The sequence below is a fragment of the Gymnoscopelus braueri genome (assembly GCF_963280865.1).
Source record: "Gymnoscopelus braueri genome assembly, chromosome: 22".
Classification (NCBI taxonomy): Eukaryota; Metazoa; Chordata; class Actinopteri; order Myctophiformes; family Myctophidae; genus Gymnoscopelus; species Gymnoscopelus braueri.
Window position 1 is genome coordinate 6,578,504 of NC_137624.1, and position 19,288 is coordinate 6,597,791.

At 38.9% G+C, this 19,288-nt stretch overlaps 2 protein-coding genes across 4 annotated transcripts in view; both read right to left on the minus strand.

The window, feature by feature from the left end:
* The window catches only part of dennd1a (DENN/MADD domain containing 1A), a 41,898-nt gene extending 37,151 nt beyond the window's left edge, over nucleotides 1-4,747 (minus strand). For both annotated transcript variants that reach the window (XM_080419714.1, XM_080419713.1), the window contains exons 1-2: nucleotides 4,605-4,747; nucleotides 676-740 (exon numbers count right to left, since the gene is read on the minus strand). In XM_080419714.1, the coding sequence (XP_080275840.1) occupies nucleotides 676-740; nucleotides 4,605-4,621 (82 nt within the window). In that variant the 5' untranslated portion in view covers nucleotides 4,622-4,747. The remainder of the gene's footprint in view (nucleotides 1-675; nucleotides 741-4,604) is intronic.
* A 1,180-nt stretch (nucleotides 4,748-5,927) lies between these two features.
* Nucleotides 5,928-18,939, minus strand: LOC308078078 (toll-like receptor 4). Of its 2 annotated transcripts, none has more exons than XM_080419138.1 (4): nucleotides 18,854-18,939; nucleotides 9,851-12,297; nucleotides 9,507-9,624; nucleotides 5,928-8,001 (listed from the first exon to the last, which is right to left on the minus strand). In XM_080419138.1, exons 2-4 carry the CDS (start codon nucleotides 12,204-12,206, stop codon nucleotides 7,785-7,787), a joined length of 2,691 nt encoding a protein of 896 aa, XP_080275264.1. In that variant the 5' UTR covers nucleotides 12,207-12,297; nucleotides 18,854-18,939; the 3' UTR covers nucleotides 5,928-7,784. The 2 variants fall into 2 exon arrangements, with proteins under 2 accessions (XP_080275264.1, XP_080275265.1); XM_080419139.1 differs by lacking the exon at nucleotides 5,928-8,001 and adding an exon at nucleotides 8,694-8,715.
* Between the last annotated feature and the right edge of the window lie 349 nt (nucleotides 18,940-19,288).

A 19,288-nucleotide genomic window follows, 5' to 3' on the forward strand; every position in this document is an offset into this window, starting at 1 on the left:
TTTACTCTAATATTTGCTTCTGGGGGTCCCTGGAAATAAATATTATGAGATGGGGGTCCGCGGCCAAATACATATAATTTTGGGGGACCTTGACATGAAAACGTTGGAGCACCACTGATATAGCAACGTACTGTTAGGATTTAGAAAACATTTTTAGATATCTATTTGGCCGCGGACCCCCATCTCAAAATGTTTTGGTTCAGGGTTTTTCAACTGCCATCCAATATAATGGATTTCCATTACAAGTGAGATGGTCAGTCATTTACATTTTATTTTATTTTTATTCTAACCTTTGAACCATATTTGAGTGTCAGGCTGAAGTGGAATTTCCCATTTCATAAAGACTTCTTATATTTCAAGAAGAGTGTGCAAACTGAAAAGTTGTTTGTTGAAGGTATTTGAATTTTTGAATTTTATTTCCAGATAATCCAATTAGTATAGTTATCAGAAATTAAAGTGTAACCACTTTAAACCTGGTGTCCCTATTTTGGGCATGTCATTATAGGAAACATTTTCCAAATGTTCTATCTACCAGCTCACAATGTGTCGCATCATGACACGTTGTGAGCTTGTAGATCACCTATTTTCCTTATCATGCTGTTGTGTCCTTGTAAAATGATCAATATCACAGGTGAAATGTTGTGAATCCTTCCAAAGCGGCTTTGAAAGTCTTACCAGAGCCTTCTGTTCCTGGGTGAGCAACCTCCAAATACAGCTCGAATATGGAATCAGGGCTCTCCCTAAAACACAAAAACACACACAGGGGGAAACAAGTCAGCAACACATCATGAGATAAAACTAAACGTGGGGCCCAGGGACCTGTGCGTTCCTTGGGGGAGGTTCTAAATGGAACCCTTATAGATGTGTAACTCTGACTGTACAAATGGAGCCAAATGGACCCTTAGAGTTAGAGGTCCATTTGGTTCCATTTGTACACTCTCAGAGTTATGGGGGTGCTTGAAACTTCTGGATAAAATAAATTCCTGACTGTTTTTTCTTAAGCTTTTTTTCCTCAAACGGATCAAAACATTGTTATGAAATCAAACGTTTTATACAGAGCATTATTGTGCTCTACAGCAAGGGTTCCCAAAAGTTTCAGGCTGCGACCCCGACCGCCAATTTGCTCCACTGCTCTACAGTTTGGTTCAGCACCAGGAGATGTGTGTAACTTAACACAAACACTGATACTAGATGTCACAGAGTAAAAGCTTGTTGTTATGAGTTATGAGAGTCCAGTGTCCACCTTAGCGTTGCTGTTGTGTTCTTTTCTTTTTTTCCACACGAGACCTTCTAAATGAACGCAGTACAAATAAATCTAATGACTTGAGCTTTCAAATAGTTGGGCACAAGTAACACTTGCAACACGTTTAGGCTTAAAGGGTAAGACCACTATGGTAGAGGTTTGGGTTGCGTTACTGCCATGATTTACTTTATTTACTTTATTTGTTTATTTGGACAGGACAATGCATATTAATGGACGTCACATGGACGTAAATACACCGGATTTAGCAAAGATGCTAGTTTTCATCTACAGTCCTCACAAAAAACATAAAACATCAAATCAGAAAACAGACAAACAGTGATGTAACTCCAAAAGGTGGACAAGAAATCTAAAATAATTAATCCAGTGAGTAGAGATGGATAATTCTAAATATGCTCCTCATTGACTTACATTGTAAGCTGAAACAGCTCTCAAAGTCACTCTTTTAGCACATAAACGAATGCAAACAAAGTTGATTCAGATAATATCGAACATCACCAAACCCAGTACGTACTGCTTTATTTATTTTTAATAAAAATGTTGATTTTGAAGAAAACCTGGACTGGATCAGTAGATCCGGATCTTCAAATAGTCAAATCAACAGGAAGTTAACATTTTTATAAAAAAGAAAAACAGTACTGGGTGTGGTGATGTTCTATATTGTCTGAATCAACTTTGTTTGCGTTCGTTTATATGATAAAAGAGTGACTTTGAGAGCTGTTTCAGCGTACGATGTAAGTCAATGAGGAGTATGTTTAGAATGATCAATTTCTAATCAACGGAGCAATTTTTTTAAATTTCTTGTCCACCTTTGGAGTTACATCATGGCAAGGTACAGTAACTACACAACCCGAACCTCTACCAAAGTGGTCATGCCCTTTAAGTTAGTTCCATAAATTGTGCACTTTAGTTACAGTACATTTAATTTAGACCTTTGCCTTATTGTTTGATGATTATTTTGCCACTTCTTTGTCCATGTGATATGATCTGCTGGACAACAAATTTCAACATGAAGTGGATGATAAAATTGACAGCTTGCATTTCTGTATTTTAATCATTTTGTCCCTTACCCTTTGGGGGTATTTTTCACAGTACATTTGTAAGATGCCACCATCCTAACTATTAGGAGCACTGGGTGATATAAATACAACACCCGGAGAGCAGTTAGGGGTTGTGCCTTGGTCAAGGACACTTCGGAGAGCAAACTAGAAAAAAAATTTTTTTTACATAACAAATATAAGAGCCGCTGAATTTTTCTTCCCCTGGCTTTGTTTCCAGTCCGCCCCTTAACCCTCTAAGACCGGGAACGTATCCGTGTCATTTTAAGATTTCTTTGGGCTATTCAAAAAAATAGCAGATATACAAGCTCATAGCGCGGCGGCACTCTCGGTGCCGCGCTATGAGCTTGTAGATCTGCTTTCTTTTCTTCTTTTTTTTATTCGTGAAAATGTGTGCAAATCTTTGAATGTCTAGTATTTTTCGAAAGCGAACATTTTTACTCCGTTACAGCTTCTGTGGGGGTCCCTGGAACAATATATTTTTTAGATGGGGGTCGCGGCCAAAATTCATATCATTTTGGGTGGTCCTTGACATGAAAAAGTTTGAGAACCACTGATTTTATAGCAAAAAAATGTTTTTCAAAAAAACTTAGGATTTAGAAGACATTTGTAGAATCCCCAGAAGCAAAGATTTGAGTTAAAGATGTAAAAATATATATTATTCAAAGATTTGCACAAATTTCCACGATTTTTCAAAAATAGCAGATCTACAAGCTCGTAGAATTTTTTTTTTTTTTTTTTTTTACTAGGGTTCATGCCATTTACTCTGACTTTGCACTTGTAAGTCGCTCTGGATAAGTGCCTAAATTGTAAATTGCAAGTCTTGCAGGCCTATTAAATCCAGGTCAAAGTTCCCATGCTCCGTTATTGTTCACATGGTGTCATTTCCTTACTCGGCACAGCATTTTTTCACAAAAAATAAGAGAACTGCTTTCCCCACTCAGAGAGTAGCCCACACATTAGTGAATTGTGCAATATTTGAGTTATTTCATCAGTTTTCCAGCCATGCTGAATATTGCTGATGTATGTCTTTGTTGGCACAATGTGGCATCCGTGTTTAAGCGGTCAGCTGATTGCATAATGCATGCATTAAGTATCTTCAGTTATTGAAGGCTATTTTTCGATTCTGACAAATCGATAAAAAGCAGTGGTTCTCAAAGTGGCGTCCAGGGACCCTCAGGGTTCCTCCTTGAGGGGGTTCTAAATGGACCCTTACACAAGGTCTGTAACTCTTGAGAGTACAAGTGGACCCGCAGGGGTCCATTTGGTTCCATTTGTAAACTTTCAGAGTTCTGCGGGTCCTTGAAATGTAAAAGTTTGAGGACTGCTGAATAAAAGAAATCCCTGACAGCCTTGGTCCAAGGCTTTTCATTTTTTGAATCTGATCATCTTTATTTTGAACATGCAAAAAAAATTACAAGGGGGGGGGTCTAAATGGACCCTTGCAGGTCTGTAACTCTGAGAGTGTACAAATGGAACCAAATGGACCCACAAGTCCATTTGGTTGAAACTTAGAAAGCATAGGAAGAGTTGGCACCTAAACATCGTGGGCACTTCAATGTTAAATTGCCTATTTCTATTTGTTTTCTCAAAATGTAAAAATAAATAAATAAAGAATTTGGAAAATGGCCTGAAATGCACATCATTATCAGACCTAAATGTACTCTTTAACTTCTTGTGTATGCCCATAATGACTGGCAAGCCACACGTTTTGTAGCATTATGTAGAAATATTAGGCCGTAAATGGCAAATGTTCAAGCATGTTCTAATCATATATACACTATATTACTTCAGACCATTTTCCAAATGCTTTAATATTATTATCCATTTTTATATTTTAGGGGGGGGAGCCAATGCGTGCCCACAACGTTTAAAACACACACACAAGGGGAAACACTACACACCTATACCATTGTAACAATACATATATAATACAATAATAATATAGAATGCAATATATATTACTATATAATATATAATATATTATAAGATATATAATAGTATAATAATATTATTGTATTATATATCCCACTACACACCTATAACCACTGTAACAACAATACATATATAATACAATAATATATAATACAATACATATTATAATATAATATATAATGATATATAATATATAATAATAATAAGATATATTATACAATAATAATATTATTGTATTATTCACGGCCCTGTTGTGACTGTCTCACTCTCTCTACACATGACCCGCTGCTGTCATGGAACAACAATGGAGGGTGTTTTAATGTTAGTAGGAGAACATTAACGCTTCTTACTTGATGCGGGAACCCATCTTCCCATGTCTGTGTCCTGCCGACTGCGTTTAGACCTTCTGTTGACTCCACAAACCTCCAGAAAACATGTAAAACCTCCAATTCACACCGACATGTTGTTATCTCCCACCGTCTATATCTGACTGACTGGCTGTCAGGCGGATATGGACGACTCCTCCATGATGGTGTCACACGTCACGTGACACACAACGCTGCTGCGGGAGTTGTAGTTCTATGGCCAGACGGGCCCCCTTTGCCACCGCGGACTGGTGCTCTGTCGGGAACTACACGTACCAGAGTCCATACGGGTCACGTTGTGTGAGATGACGTCAGGAGATTTGATTAACTGCCTACGTGCTGCACGTTTTGTATTTCATTTTATATTTTTTAAGAAAATACATTATATTAAGAATGTTGTGATAAATAACAAATTATGTTCTGCTGGACTGGTGGTGTTAATGCTTTAGACTTACACCTCCCTAAACTCTTCCTTTTAAATCAAATGAATGGATCAACTTTTTCTTAAAAATCCAAACTCAATTTGGAACTTTATTACTGCCCATGTGGTATCCTGGTCAATGATGTAGCCTACTCACACAATTTCTATCCCCATAAATATTTCATTTGGAACAATCAAGATATTAGGTTTAAAAAAAAGTCTTTATATATTAACTTAAGAGATGGGATGATAATAATATTTTACTAACAATTAAATGACAATGGTCAGTTATTCACCTATGAAGCATTTTTCTCAGTCTACAGGTTTCCTGTTAGTTAGAGAATTCCATTGTATTTGATGCAATGGAGCTAGAAGGCTACTGATGTCTGCTCCTAATAAACTGTCTTATTATTAAGTCTGAGTCCTCATGATTTGTTTTATTGGTAATGTATGCCCTTTATTGAGTGATAAAGCCATTAGTCAATGTGTGTGGAGTATTATTCAAAGGGATATTGTTTCCAACCCTCCAGCAGTTTTCTATTGGAATCATTTATATAATGACAATGACAGATTGGAAGAACACTTGCTGGGTATTTGAGAAAATGTCTTAATACAAATTAGATACAAGAGGTTTACTTTCAAATGACTTATATCTGTTATATCCTGTCAAGACCAATCTTATAAAATATAAGATTGATATTCACACTCCTTTCAGAGTTCTTTTTGTGGAAATGTTGACGAAACAATATCTCATTCATTTTGGGATTGTAGCCTACTTACTGTCATCTTTTTTGGATTGATCTTAATCATTTTATAAATTCCAAAATTGACTCTTCTATTAGATTATTATATATTAAAATGTATAAAGTAAGCGTAGACAAAATATATGTTATCAACCTTCTCTTGCTAATTTCATATGCATTGTGCCAAATTTGAAACCAACGTCCAACGTTTTTAAACTTTAATATTGTCATACATATACCTTTTCAAATGATTTATAGCCATTTTTGTACATAACAATGCAACAGTTTTTTAGTTTTGTTTGTTTTTTTGTGCACTTTTCCAATTATTGACTCTGGGGAAAGCCTGGATGTTGAAGAAGCTGATGTGACAGAGGCCGCTAGACACTACATGATGTCACTGTATGAGCTAGAGGAGGGACTACAGTGGTCATTTGGGTGCACTGCAAGTGAGCCCATCTTTTTTGGCAACATCAAAGGAGACATGCGTTGCTTTGGTTGCTTTCCCCTGGTTCCAGACCTACTCTCCTCGCCTACTCTCTGGGCTGCCAACATTGGACTGTCAGAATCCAGGAGATTGGTTGGGGGCATGGCTAGCGGGGGGTCTGGGGGTCCCCCCCGCCCCTGTAAATACATTTTGTTTTTTATCAGAGTAGATGTCATTTCCTGTGTTTTGGTGAATTTTGTGAGCATGCTTTACTTGGAAAATAATGGGTACAATTTCATCCATTAAAAAAGTAGGCCTACAGAAATTGATTTGATGACTGAAGCAATGTAAGACCCATCTTTAAAAATAGCTATTCATTACTTAAAAGTTAATATCTCTGTATGATGGCATGCACTGACCACACCCCCGAACCCGGCGGTCTGGGGGTCCTCCCCCAGAAACTTTTTAACATAGTAGATGTAATTTCCTGTGTTCTGGTGAATTTTGGGAGTTTGATACCAAATCTAGGAGAAACCCAGAAGAAATGATGATCCAGGAGAGTGTCAGGAGACGTTGTCAAAAACCAGGAGACTCATGCAGGATCCAGGAGTGTTGGCAGCCCTGGCTAATGTAGTGGAGTACAAGTAAAAGTATTGAACATAGGAAATACTCCAGTAAAGAACAAATACCTCAAATGTTTACTTACAGTACTTAAGTAAATGTGACCCACCACGATAAAGGATACAAGCTCACAACGTGTCGCAACGCGACGCATGTAAGCTTGTAGATCAGCTATTTTTGGTGAATGTTCCCCCAGAATAGGTTTGCTGGGGTTCAAGTGATTAAGGTAAGGAGAATCAAATAGGCCTACATCCCATTTATTAGGCCTACTTTGTTACTGTTACTGATTGTTGTATAACATATTATTATGCTTACAATATTAAGAATAATATATTTATGTTATATTTATTAATATGGTAATGAGCAATGAAGAAAGACATCCATGTAAATGTAAAGTTAGGGAGAATAGAGCCTCAGTGAGAGGTTGTATTCAGGAGAAAAACCTTTGAACAATCAACCTTTTCTGGTAAATCAATACAAATCTAAAACTCCCACCTTCACCATTTTCATTGGTTTAAAACCACACTGTCATGCTCTCACCAGCCTCTATTACCTGTATTGTATTCTTTCTTTATTTCCTTATTTTAATTGTACATGATCCCTGCTAAATTACATTAAATTACAAAGTACAACAAAATGATGAAATCCAATAGAAGGTAAAATATAAATAATAATAATAATAATAAACATAATTTCCAATTTCAAATAATAAAAAGTAAAGAAAAAACTAAAAAAAAATTACTGTAAGAGGAGAGTCTTAAGAGGCGCTTTAAATGTTCATATTGAATAACAAAAACAAGCAAGTAAAAGGTAACACTAGCACTGTTTGTTAATGTCATCAGCAAACACTCCCCCATCCCTGACAGGACGATTTCTCCTTCAAAATCAATTGAAATTCTCCTCCAGATTCCCCTTTCATTCACATTCACCGTAACATAAATACATGAAATATCAGATTATTCATTCAAACCCAGGTCAGTGTGAGGTGTGTCCAGAGCTCTGCGTAGGTTCTGCCAGAACAGTCCAGGATGCTCTCCAGCCTGGGACCAGCTCAGGTAGGTGTGTCTCTTCATCAGCCTCCTCATGTGATAGTAGGGAGACAACTGGTGGGCTGGAATGTCCTCCAGAAACACCAGGATCAATACGTCCTTCTGTTCATCAAACAGACGGTAGCTGCACACAGGAGACCAGAGGACATTTACACTCAGTCAACTTTCATTTACATTAAGTTAGACTTTATTTACGTTAAGTAACACTTTATTTACATTAAGTAACCCTTTATTTGCACTGAGACAAACTACTAGTTGCATTTAAAAATATATATTTATTTTCTGTAAATAATGGTTTATTTACAGTAAATACAGTTTATAGTGTGACACACTGCCACATAAATGTGTGAAAGGATATATTTCCTGCCCATCTATTGGTATTGAATGACTCATAACATACTTGGTGATAGCAAAGGGAATATATTGTTAAAAAGATGGTTAAATATTTAAAACCTAAATGTATTGTACGGAACATTGTTCTGTTCTGTTTTGATTTGATGAACACATCCATTCATTCTCTGTTGTCAGGGTTCATTCCATAGGGGGCGCTGTGGGGGAAAAGCAGCACATGTTGTAAAAGTTCCAGGAAGTGATAGCTGGTAGAGAACAGTTCCAGGAAGTGAGGCTGTGGGGGTTCCATTTTGGGAGGTAAACACTCTTTACTAAAGAGTGTTTGTTGTGGTTTGACAAAGACACTCTTTAAACTAAAGCCTACACTGTAATCCACATCAGAACTTTAAACCATTGAATATTGTAGTGGATAAACTTTAAGACCTGAATAAGGGAAGCTTGGTCCAAACGAAGAGGATATTCTGATGGTGGGTATCATCAACAAACACTTTCACACAAACAGAAAACACACATCCAGTGAATGTTCAATTCCTCTGTAATGCAAGGCACCAAATCACAAACAATGTGACAAAACATCCTGGATTGTAGGGAGACATAATCATTGTGATGGAGCCTCTACCCTCCTCCAGCTCTGATACCACTGTGATCCACCACAGTGTTTTGTATTTGATTACAGCACCCTTATCTTTTGTTCTTCTCTACATTGTTCTACATCCACAGCAGTTCATTAAAGCAATAAGCCACAAGAGGCTGTGGTTTACCCTGGAAATGAGAAGTGAGGCCCGTCACGGAGCACAGTGCTTCAGACCCTTTTTATGGGGTCATACCTATGTTCCCCGGGTTCTATGTTCCCCACTAAGGTTATGGTTAGGTTTAGGTTAGGTCCTATATTCCCCGCTCTCCCTAGGAAACGGGGAACATAGGACCCGGGGAACATAGGTAGTAGCTGTCACAGTAAACCACAGCCTTTCAGACCCTCTTAGCTTTTCTAACATCACAGTAAACCACAGCCTTGCATGGCTTATTGCATTTCTAAAATGGTTACCAAATATGTTAACATGAAAATCATAGACATATCCCAATTAAAGGATTTAATTGTTTAATAAATTAGTTTAGCCTATAATCATTTCAGTATCCGTCATTTTATGATGGTGGAAGGTGGAGAGAGATGTTGGGGGGCAGAATGAAGCTGTCGATTGGTTGCTGCTATTCATGATAATGAATTTTATTATTATTATTTTATTTTTTCATGGAACGTCAGAGAAATGGCGCCCTCACCTGGCCATCTGGATCTCTCTAGAGCACCATTCACTCTCCAGGTAATGATGGCTGATCACACAGATGGTCTTTCTGCTGCTATAGATGGCATCTGTAATATTCTCTATGATGGGTTTACCTGGAAATAAAACACAGACATTATTCACACCAGATTCAAAAATATTTCACCTCTTGAGAGACAGATAGACATATAGTATCACATACTGTAATAATAATGCCACCAAAGACAGCCCAGTTTTTCAGACAGAGAGAGGTCCCTACCTGCTTAGAAATGTTATTGACAGAAAGAGACAGACATATTTAGATAAATACAGTATTACTTAGAGACAGAGAGAGGTTTGTACCTGGTAGGAAGTCTCGATGGTGCAGACAGAGTCTCCAGCCCTGCTCTCCCTCCAGCACTGGAAGCATTTCTCTGCAAACCCAGAGCTCATCGTGAACGTTGTAGGAGATGAAGGCATCGTAGCGCTGAGAAGACCCCCTCTTTCTTTCCTTGGCATCATGAAGGAAGGCCAGGAAGAGGTAGTAGGTATAGAGAAGATGCAACCTCAGGAAGTGGTAGGTGAAGGATGTGAGCAGAGTTAGCACAATCACACAAGTGGAGGAAATGTAGCAGATGAAGCTAGCGTCCACCCAACAGGAATGAATGTCAAAGTCCAGAAACCTGGTTCCCTTTTTAGCCAGAGGAAAGCCACAAGTGTAGAGGTGAGCGTCAACTACCTGCGTTTGGTTGTTGTTCTGCATCCACTGCTGAAAGTCAGCATTAGAACAATCACAAGCTAAAGGGTTGTCATTCATTTTAATATACCTGAGAGCAGGGAGAAAACTGAACACAGAGACATTGATCACCGTCAACTCATTCTGGCTCAGGTCCAGCCAGGATAGTCTAGTCAGATTGGCTTGTGCCAGGAAATCCAGGGACTTCAGATTACAGCTTCTTAAGGAAAGAGTCTTCAGCTGTGGTACATATTTAAATGAGTCTGAGTCCGGTTGTTTACCATGCTCAACATACAAATGTTCCAAATGTTTCATATCTGAGAGCATGTCCCATACGATATATGGACTGTATTGTGGACTGTATTGTATTGTTAAGCTCTTCAGGCTCTGCAGTAAAGTGGTATTATTGTTTTGCAACTCATGGGGAGGTGAAGATGTCATTTTGAATTGGTTATTAACATTTAGAATAAGTGTTTCAAGTTCATCTAGTCCTTCAAAACAGTTGTTGTTCCAAGGATCGTAAACAGCTAAATTATTGTATTCCATGTCTAAGTGCTTGAGCGATTTCAGACTCATGAAATCTCCTTTCCCTTGGGGCCGTGAGATGTCATTCATTTTTAAATCCAAAGATTCTAGTTTGTGTAGGCCAGTCTTGAATGTGGCGCCATACTGAATAATTAAATTGTGAGTCACAGTTAGAACCTTTAACTCATTAAGATGTTGAAAAACACATCGTTTGAGTTCATTTATGTCGTTGTAATCTAGATAAAGGTGTGTGAGTCTGGTTAAATTTAAGAAGTCTGAGCAGTTTAAATCATTAATACGATTGTTACTCAGGACGAGGATTTGAAGCATGGAGAGATTCTTAACATCGTCTGGCACTTTGGAAAGCTGGTTGTTGGCTAGGTTCAGGTGACTCAATTGTTTCATTTGTTTTATTGAATCCTTAGACAGTTCAGTCAGGACATTATATGATAGATCCAGGTAGGTTAGCTGAGTACAAGGTGACAGTGTTTTACTAAGGCTGTCATTGTAACCCTGCACACTGAGTGTTCTCAGAGTCGGTATTTTGCACACAATATTTAAGAGATCTCTGTCTATCCACACATCCCACGATTCCAACGTTAGGTCCTCCAGTGAATCAAGGCTCTGTAGAGCCTTTCTGATGGTGATATAAGACATAATATCACCAGCCAAATACACCTGAGTTATATTCCTCCGAAAATACTTGTCTGGTATGTCCCACTCCCATTCATTATCATTACAACATTCTGACAGGTCGATTGTCTTAAGATGTGGAAATACAGCTGTTGTGATGCTAAACTTTTTTATTGACCGTGACCTCACTCTCAACTCCCTGAGCTCAGAGGACATGTTTAATGGCAGATCTTTTGACTGAAAAGACTCTAATTCATGAAATGTGATGTTCAGCACCTGTAAGCTTGGTAGTTGTAAGATGGTGATAATATCTGTCATTTGATTGGACCACAGACTTAGTTCCTGTAAGCTGGTGAGTGACTGGAAGGCAGCAGGGTTGATGAATTTGTTACTACTACTATCCATGCTCAGTATCAAGAGGTTAGACAGTCCCTGAAACATATTGTCTGTCAGTGTTGTCAGTTGGTTACCGTCCATATGGAGCACTTTAAGTTGCACCAAAGGGACAAAAGCCCCGTCATCTACATGAGTTATTAAATTAAAACTCAGATCCAAATCTGTGAGATTTGACAGATGGTAAAAATCTGACCTGTTTATCTGTTGGATCTTATTGTACGGTAGTGTTAGTGATATAACGTCTCTAGGAATGTCATCTGGTACGCTATCAAGATCACAATTATAACAATTCACTGAAACACCAGCAGTGACATTGTCAGAGTAAAGAATAGTGCAGTCTTTCAGGAAGTAAGGCAGTATAGGATTAAGATGAAGCGTGAACAACAGAAATAAGGAGAAACAATGGCAGATTCCTGTCTGTAGCATCATGGCTGTCTTCAGGGTCAACTGTCAGGTACTTTTGGTGGTGTAATTCTGCTGTGGACACTGGTTGGTGGCAACACTGTTCAGCATTGATGATCTAAAGAGGATACAACAGTAAAACAGTTACAGTATACAGTAACCTTTTGTATTATCTTGAACTTTAAAGATTTAAAGGTTTAAACCATCTTTTTGGGACTCATCTGAGACTGAAATGTAACTTGGATAACGCAGCTGCTCTAGCATCTGAGTTGGGAGTGAGATCGGTGAGGAACATTAATAAGTTGCATGAACATGCCTATTGCTGGAAGGATATGGCGAGGGTTTGTTTAGGCCTCACAGAGATGATTCCGAATCCTTTCCATGCCTTGGTATCTGCCCAGACTTTGGTAACTGTGCTGGGGTTTTCATTGATGACAAAAGTCTTTAGACTTGACTGAGGCTAAAGGTAAAGACTTCTATGAAATGATGGTCAAATGTTTAAATAAGGAAAGATTCCACAATAGGGTTGATACACCTTGGAGGGGTCATCTGCATTTGGGGAAAGATGTCAAACCTGAGTGGAGGAGTGTTTACAAGCCAACAAAAAAAGTAGCTGACCTACAGTGGAGAGTTTTACATGGGATAACAGCTGTCAATGCTTTTATTTCTGTCATGAATCAGGAGGTAACTGATAAATGTCCTTTTTTTCCTTTGAGAGAGACTGTGTTCCACTGTTTTTTGGAGTGTAGACGCCTGGTGCCTTTGTTCTTGTTGCTGGAGAGGTTATTTAGTAGGGTGGGAGAGGTTTTCTCCATGCATATATTCATTCTGGGTTTCAAGTATAAAATGAATACAAAACAAAAGTCTCAACTTATGAATTTTATTTTGGGACAAGCAAAGATGGCCATCTATGTCAGTAGAAAGAGGAAGATCGATGATTCAGTGGACATTGATGCAGAATTATTGTTTAAAAGGATGGTGAAAGCGAGAATAATGATTGATTAAAATCTTTATAAAGCAATGAAGGATATTGATCAATTCAGTATGATTTGGACCTATGGTGATGTGTTCTGTAATGGATGATCAACTTATTTTCTCACTGGAAATGATGTAATGTATTGATGTTATTTATTGGAACATTCATTTTTGTAAGTTGATTGTTAAGAGATTGTTAAAATAAAGTTTTGTTAAAAAATCTAAATCTCTCTCTATCTCTGTCTGTCTGTGTCTGTCTGTGTCTGTCTGTCTGTCTGTCTGTCTGTCTGTCTGTCTGTCTGTCTGTCTGTCTGTCTGTCTGTCCGTCTGTCTGTCTGTCTCTCCCTCTTTCTGAGGCCCAGCCCTCAGAATGTTTTCTGCTAAAAAAAATTCACTATGATTTCCTGTTAGCATATACCTTGGGCCATCACAAGTTCATACTGACCACCCCCAACTCGGGGCCGTTTGGTCTCAGGGGCCCCAAAACACCCTTTTTTGGGGCGAAATTATGTTAATGGCAATATTAATTTACTAAAATTACATAAATTGTCTTACACATATGAAATTCGGCATGGAGTATCCTGACACATAGGGGTAAGTAGCAAAATAGGATTCTGGTGCTTGCTACCATTGTACTTTTAAATATGACCACAACATCACCAGAAAAACAAAAGAAAATACTGTCTTTGACAAATTATAACAAAGATGATTATTTTCCAGCACTTTATGGTGAATATCACTGCCACACTTGTATATAGAAAACTTCCCATGTCCCTAAGCTTCAATTTGAGCGCAAGATGACCTTTGTATCTTGAACATTACTCTTTCTGTAGCCAGAATTCTGCATTATACCTCAAATCGGAGAAAATTTAGTATTCAGTCATAGTAGAGGCCCTTGGAGTGGTCCACGCGCGACTGCTTATTTTCTTTTCTAGTTTGGATTTTTTGGCATCCTTAGGACCTCTAATATAGGGATCTCGATGATTCCAAGAAAAAAAGTGATCCAAAGTGTGTTTTTTTTCAATGTTATATTACCCCTATGAGACCTGCGGGATTGCTGGCTGGAACGCCGGCGTGTCTTTCGGAGACTATGGCGCGCTAGACGTAGCCCAAAGATAGAGATATATACCATTTGATTCTAGACAACTAGGGCATTAACGAATAGTGATTTATGGTATTCGAATTATTCGACCCAAAAGTATTCGAATATTCGATTATTCGATTTGATTATAAAAAATTAAAAAATTAAAAAAATTTAAATTTATTTTATTTTAAATTTTTTTCAATTGCATTGATGACTCGACTCAAGGAATGCGAGTTGACGTCACACCAGAGCTCACAGCTGCATGTCTGCTCTAGAAAAGCCACAAAAAAAAAAAAATCTTAAAAAAAAATAGTCGAATAGTGGTTTGATAGTCGAATAGTCGGTTTGATATTCGAATATTCGAATATTCGACTATTCTGTGAATGCCCTATAGACAACCTCAGGTTTCCAATGGGACCAACCTTGTCATGCTACCTTGTCGGGAAGGGGGCTACATACCTAATGATTCAAAGTTAGACAACATTTTGGCGAGGGAAAAACGGCCATCAACATTTTCCATGGTCCCTTGAGCTGTCACCTCAATATATGTGAATGGAAATGGCTTACATGGATACCTACAGCCTCCCCTGTACAGACATGCCAAATGTATGCCAATCTCATGCAGTTTTGGGCAGGAACCATGCAGTTTTTTGCATGCAGTACAAATATGTAATTTCCGCCTATTGTAAAAAGGAGACCTATAGATCTATAGCTGTATGAGACCACTGTACTTTATCTATTGCTATATGAGACCACTGTACTTTATCTATTGCTGTATGAGACCACTGTACTTTATCTATTGCTGTATGAGACCACTGTACTGCATATATAGACCATTATACTGCATCTATAGACCACTGTGCTGCATCTAGAGACCACTGTACTGTATCTAGACCACTGTACTGCATCTATAGACCATTGGTCCAGTGGTCTACAGAGCCTGGGGGGCCCCAGGCTCTGGAACAGCTTCACGCGGTCACCGCGAAGACTTTGTAGATGCAGTACAGTGGTCTATAGATGCACTAGAGTGGTCTACAGATGCAGTTTAGTGGTCTACAGATGCACTACAGTGGTCTATAGATGCACTAGAGTGGTCTACAGATGCAGTTTAGTGCTCTACAGATGCACTACAGTGGTCTATAGATGCTCTAGAGTGGTCTACAGATGCACTAGAGTGGTCTACAGATGCAGTACAGTGGTCTACAGATGCACTAGAGTGGTCTACAGATGCAGTACAGTGGTCTACAGATGCACAACAGTGGTCTACAGATGCACTACAGTGGTCTACAGATGCACTAGAGTGGTCTACAGATGTAGTACAGTGGTCTACAGATGCACTAGAGTGGTCTAGAGATGCAGTACAGTGGTCTACAGATGCAGTACAGTGGTCTACAGATGCAGTACAGTGGTCTACAGATGCACTAGAGTGGTCTACAGATGCAGTACAGTGGTCTACAGATGCACTAGAGTGGTCTACAGATGCACTAGAGTGGTCTACAGATATACTAGAGAGGTCTACAGATATACTAGAGTGGTCTACAGATGCACTAGAGTGGTCTAGAGATCACGACAGTGGTCTACAGATGCACTAGAGTGGTCTAGAGATCACAACAGTGGTCTACAGATGCACTAGAGTGGTCTACAGATGCACTACAGTGGTCTAAAGATACAGTAGTTAGTCTATAGATGCAGTGCAATGGTCTTAAGATGTAGTACAATGGTCTCTAGATGCAGTACAGTGGTCTTAAGATGCAGTACAATGGTTTATAGATTCAGTAGAGTGGGATATAGATGCAGTACAGTGGTCTAGATGCAATACAGTCATGGTCTCATACAGCTATAGATGAAGTACAGTGGTCTCATATAGCAATATATGCAGTACAGTGGTCTAGATACAGTACAGTGGTCTGCTGGTCTCTAGATGCAGTACAGTGGTCTATAGATGTAGTACAGTGGTCTAGATACAGTACAGTGGTCTCTAGATGCAGTACAGTGGTCTATAGATGCAGTACAGTGGTCTAGATACAGTACAGTGGTCTTTAGATGCAGTACATTGGTCTCATACAGCTATAGATACAGTAAAGTGGTCTCCTTTTTACAATAGGCGGAAATTACATATTTGTATACTGCATGGAAAAAACTTTATGGTTCTTACCCAAAACTGCATGAGATTGGCATACATTTGGCATGTCTGTACAGGGGAGGCTGTAGGTATCCATGTAACCCATTTCCATTCACATATATTGAGGTGACAGCTCAAGGGACCATTTGGAAAATGTTGATGGCCGTTTTTCCCTCGCCAAAATGTTGTCTAACTTTGAATCATTAGGTATTTAGCCCCCTTCCCGACAAGGTAGCATGACAAGGTTGGTCGCATTGAAAATCTAATCTATCTTTGGGCTACGTCTAAATTTGAGCGCGCCATAGTCTCCGAAAGACAGTCTCGCCGGCTTTCCAGCCAGCAATCCCGCAGGTCTCATAGGGGTAATAAAACATTGAAAAAAACACACTTTGCACCACTTTTTTTCTTGGGATCATCGAAATCCCTATATTAGAGGTCCTAAGGATGCCAAAAAATCCAAACTAGAAAATAAAATAAACAGTCGCGCGTGGGCCACTCCTAGGGCCTCTACTATGACGATTTGAGGTATAGTGCAGAATTTTGGCTACAGAAAGAGTAATGTTCAAGATACAAAGGTCATCTTGGGCTCAAATTGAAGCTTAGGGACATGGGAAGTTCAGTGATATTCACCATAAAGTGCTGGGAAATAATCATCTTTGTTGTTATTTGTCAAGCGGACAGTATTTTTTTTTGTTTCTCTGGTGATGTTGTGGTCATATTTAAAAGTACAATGGTAGCAAGCACCAGAATCCTATTTTGCTACTTACCCCTATGTGTCAGGATACTCCATGCCGAATTTCATATGTGTAAGAAAATGTATGTAATTTTAGTAAATTAATATTGCCATTAACATAATTTCGCCCCAAAAAAGAGACCAAACGGCCCCGAGTTGGGGGTGGTCAGTATGAACTTGTGATGGCCCAAGGTATATGCTAACAGGAAATCATAGTGATTTTTATTTTGCAGAAAACAATCTGAGGGCTGGGCCTGGCTCCCGGTCTACTATCAATCAGTGTAAACAACAAGATTACAAGGTCAAACTCCACCTTTGCCCGTAGCGCTTGACCTAACCTTGACAACCATGCAGTCTTATGAAAAGGTTAAAAAATATATTCATGCTGTTAGACAGATGCCATGTTGATTGAACTGGCATCCTGTTCGTAAAGTTTCATTTATTTTTATTTTTATATTATTATACTGTTTAGACTGATGTTAGGTTCTTGGTTTACTTATGATCCTAGATGAATGAGGCACTAAACTGTCTCTCTGCATTTGATCAATGTTTACCTTGCTTACTGTAAATCACTCTGGTTGAAGAGCATCTGCTAAATGCCTACATTGTAAATATAGGGCCCTATCTTACCAGACATTAGACACACTAGTACTAGTATCGTTGCTAGTTTCCAACAAGCCAATTTGTCATGCTAGGATTAGACTACCAAAGTGTGCCATGTGCTGGGAAGTCTCCTAATCACCGCATGTGTAGCCATACTGTTCTTTTTTAATTTGAGTCTAGGGGATGGTCATATACGTTTGAATAAATACATTTAAAATATGTAGCATATACAACAATCAGTTTGAATTCATGTGAATTAATCACACTAAATAAATGCTCCTGGTGTGTGTGGTTGATGACTTTACATCATTGAGCCAGCCGTGTGTGTGTCACCCACACAACAACCCTTTGTGGTGCCCAGTGCTACAAGCGAGAATCTTCCACTGCAGTGGAAGGTTTTCGCTTCACCAGCGGTAGTGCTGCCGACGCGTTTTACCGGTTCTTATAGCAGCCATTGTTTCAATATTTCGACGGTCTTTCAGCAATAGTACAGTCTTCTCTCACTTTCGCCCTGCCGTTTGGTGCGAACCCCCCCACCCCCCAGCTTGGTGCCCCGTGCTGCAGCACCTAAAGTCCTTGCATTAAGCCAGCACTGCCGGCCGGGGCTGAGTACCGAAACCTGAACATGCTGATAATAGCTGCAATTACAGCAAAATAACCCTAGCAATGCCAGGCAAACTCATGACGTGTCACATGTTCTGTTTTAATGTTACAGAATGTATCTGGACATTTCTCCTCTTGAGTTTGAACTTTGCACTTGTAAGGATTGTTTCCTTGCTCCCTATAGCAACAATCTGCTACTGGAAACTTATTAAATAGAAAATACATTTTTAGGTGGGTCATCAATTTCATCCAATCAGGAGAGAAAACACCACAAAGATAATTTTTATATAAATGTGCAATTTTGAAAGGCTTGTTCTAGGGTAATACTAGTCATTTTTGATTACGTTGTGGCTTTCAAACTCTTATATATATATATATATACACACACACACGCACGCACGCACGCACACACACACACACACACACAAAGAATGTCTAGAGGTAGAAGTAAAAACTTTGACTGGTTCAGCCCTTTAACATATTACATCATCCGCATTCATTTATATAAGATATAACACAGAAAAGTCACAATGAAATGTAATATTGAATCCTACCTGAACTCCTAAACGTCAGTGACAACCATATCCTTCCAGTGTTTCACTCAGACAGGAATGAAGTCCATTTGACCACAGCTCAGCTGACACCTCAGACATAACATGGGGTGACAAACAGTGAAAGAGGAAGCACCCTAAAAATGCAGAAATACTTCACTTCACTTCACTTCAGTGCAGGGCTAGGCAACTAGGTTTGGCTTCGGGCCAGGCCAAGGCATTAAATGGCGGACAGAACATATAATGAAAGGCTAATTTAAGAAACTCGTAGTTGAAAAATGTTTCTGGAACTCCAAGACAGACTGCCTTACAAAACATAGGCCTACATTTGTGATACAGAGAATTAATCAAAATGTAAGCTAATAGGCAGGCCTGCCAATATCTGAGAATCAAGGAGTGTATTATCCTCAGCTGACACCTCAGAAATAACATGAGGTG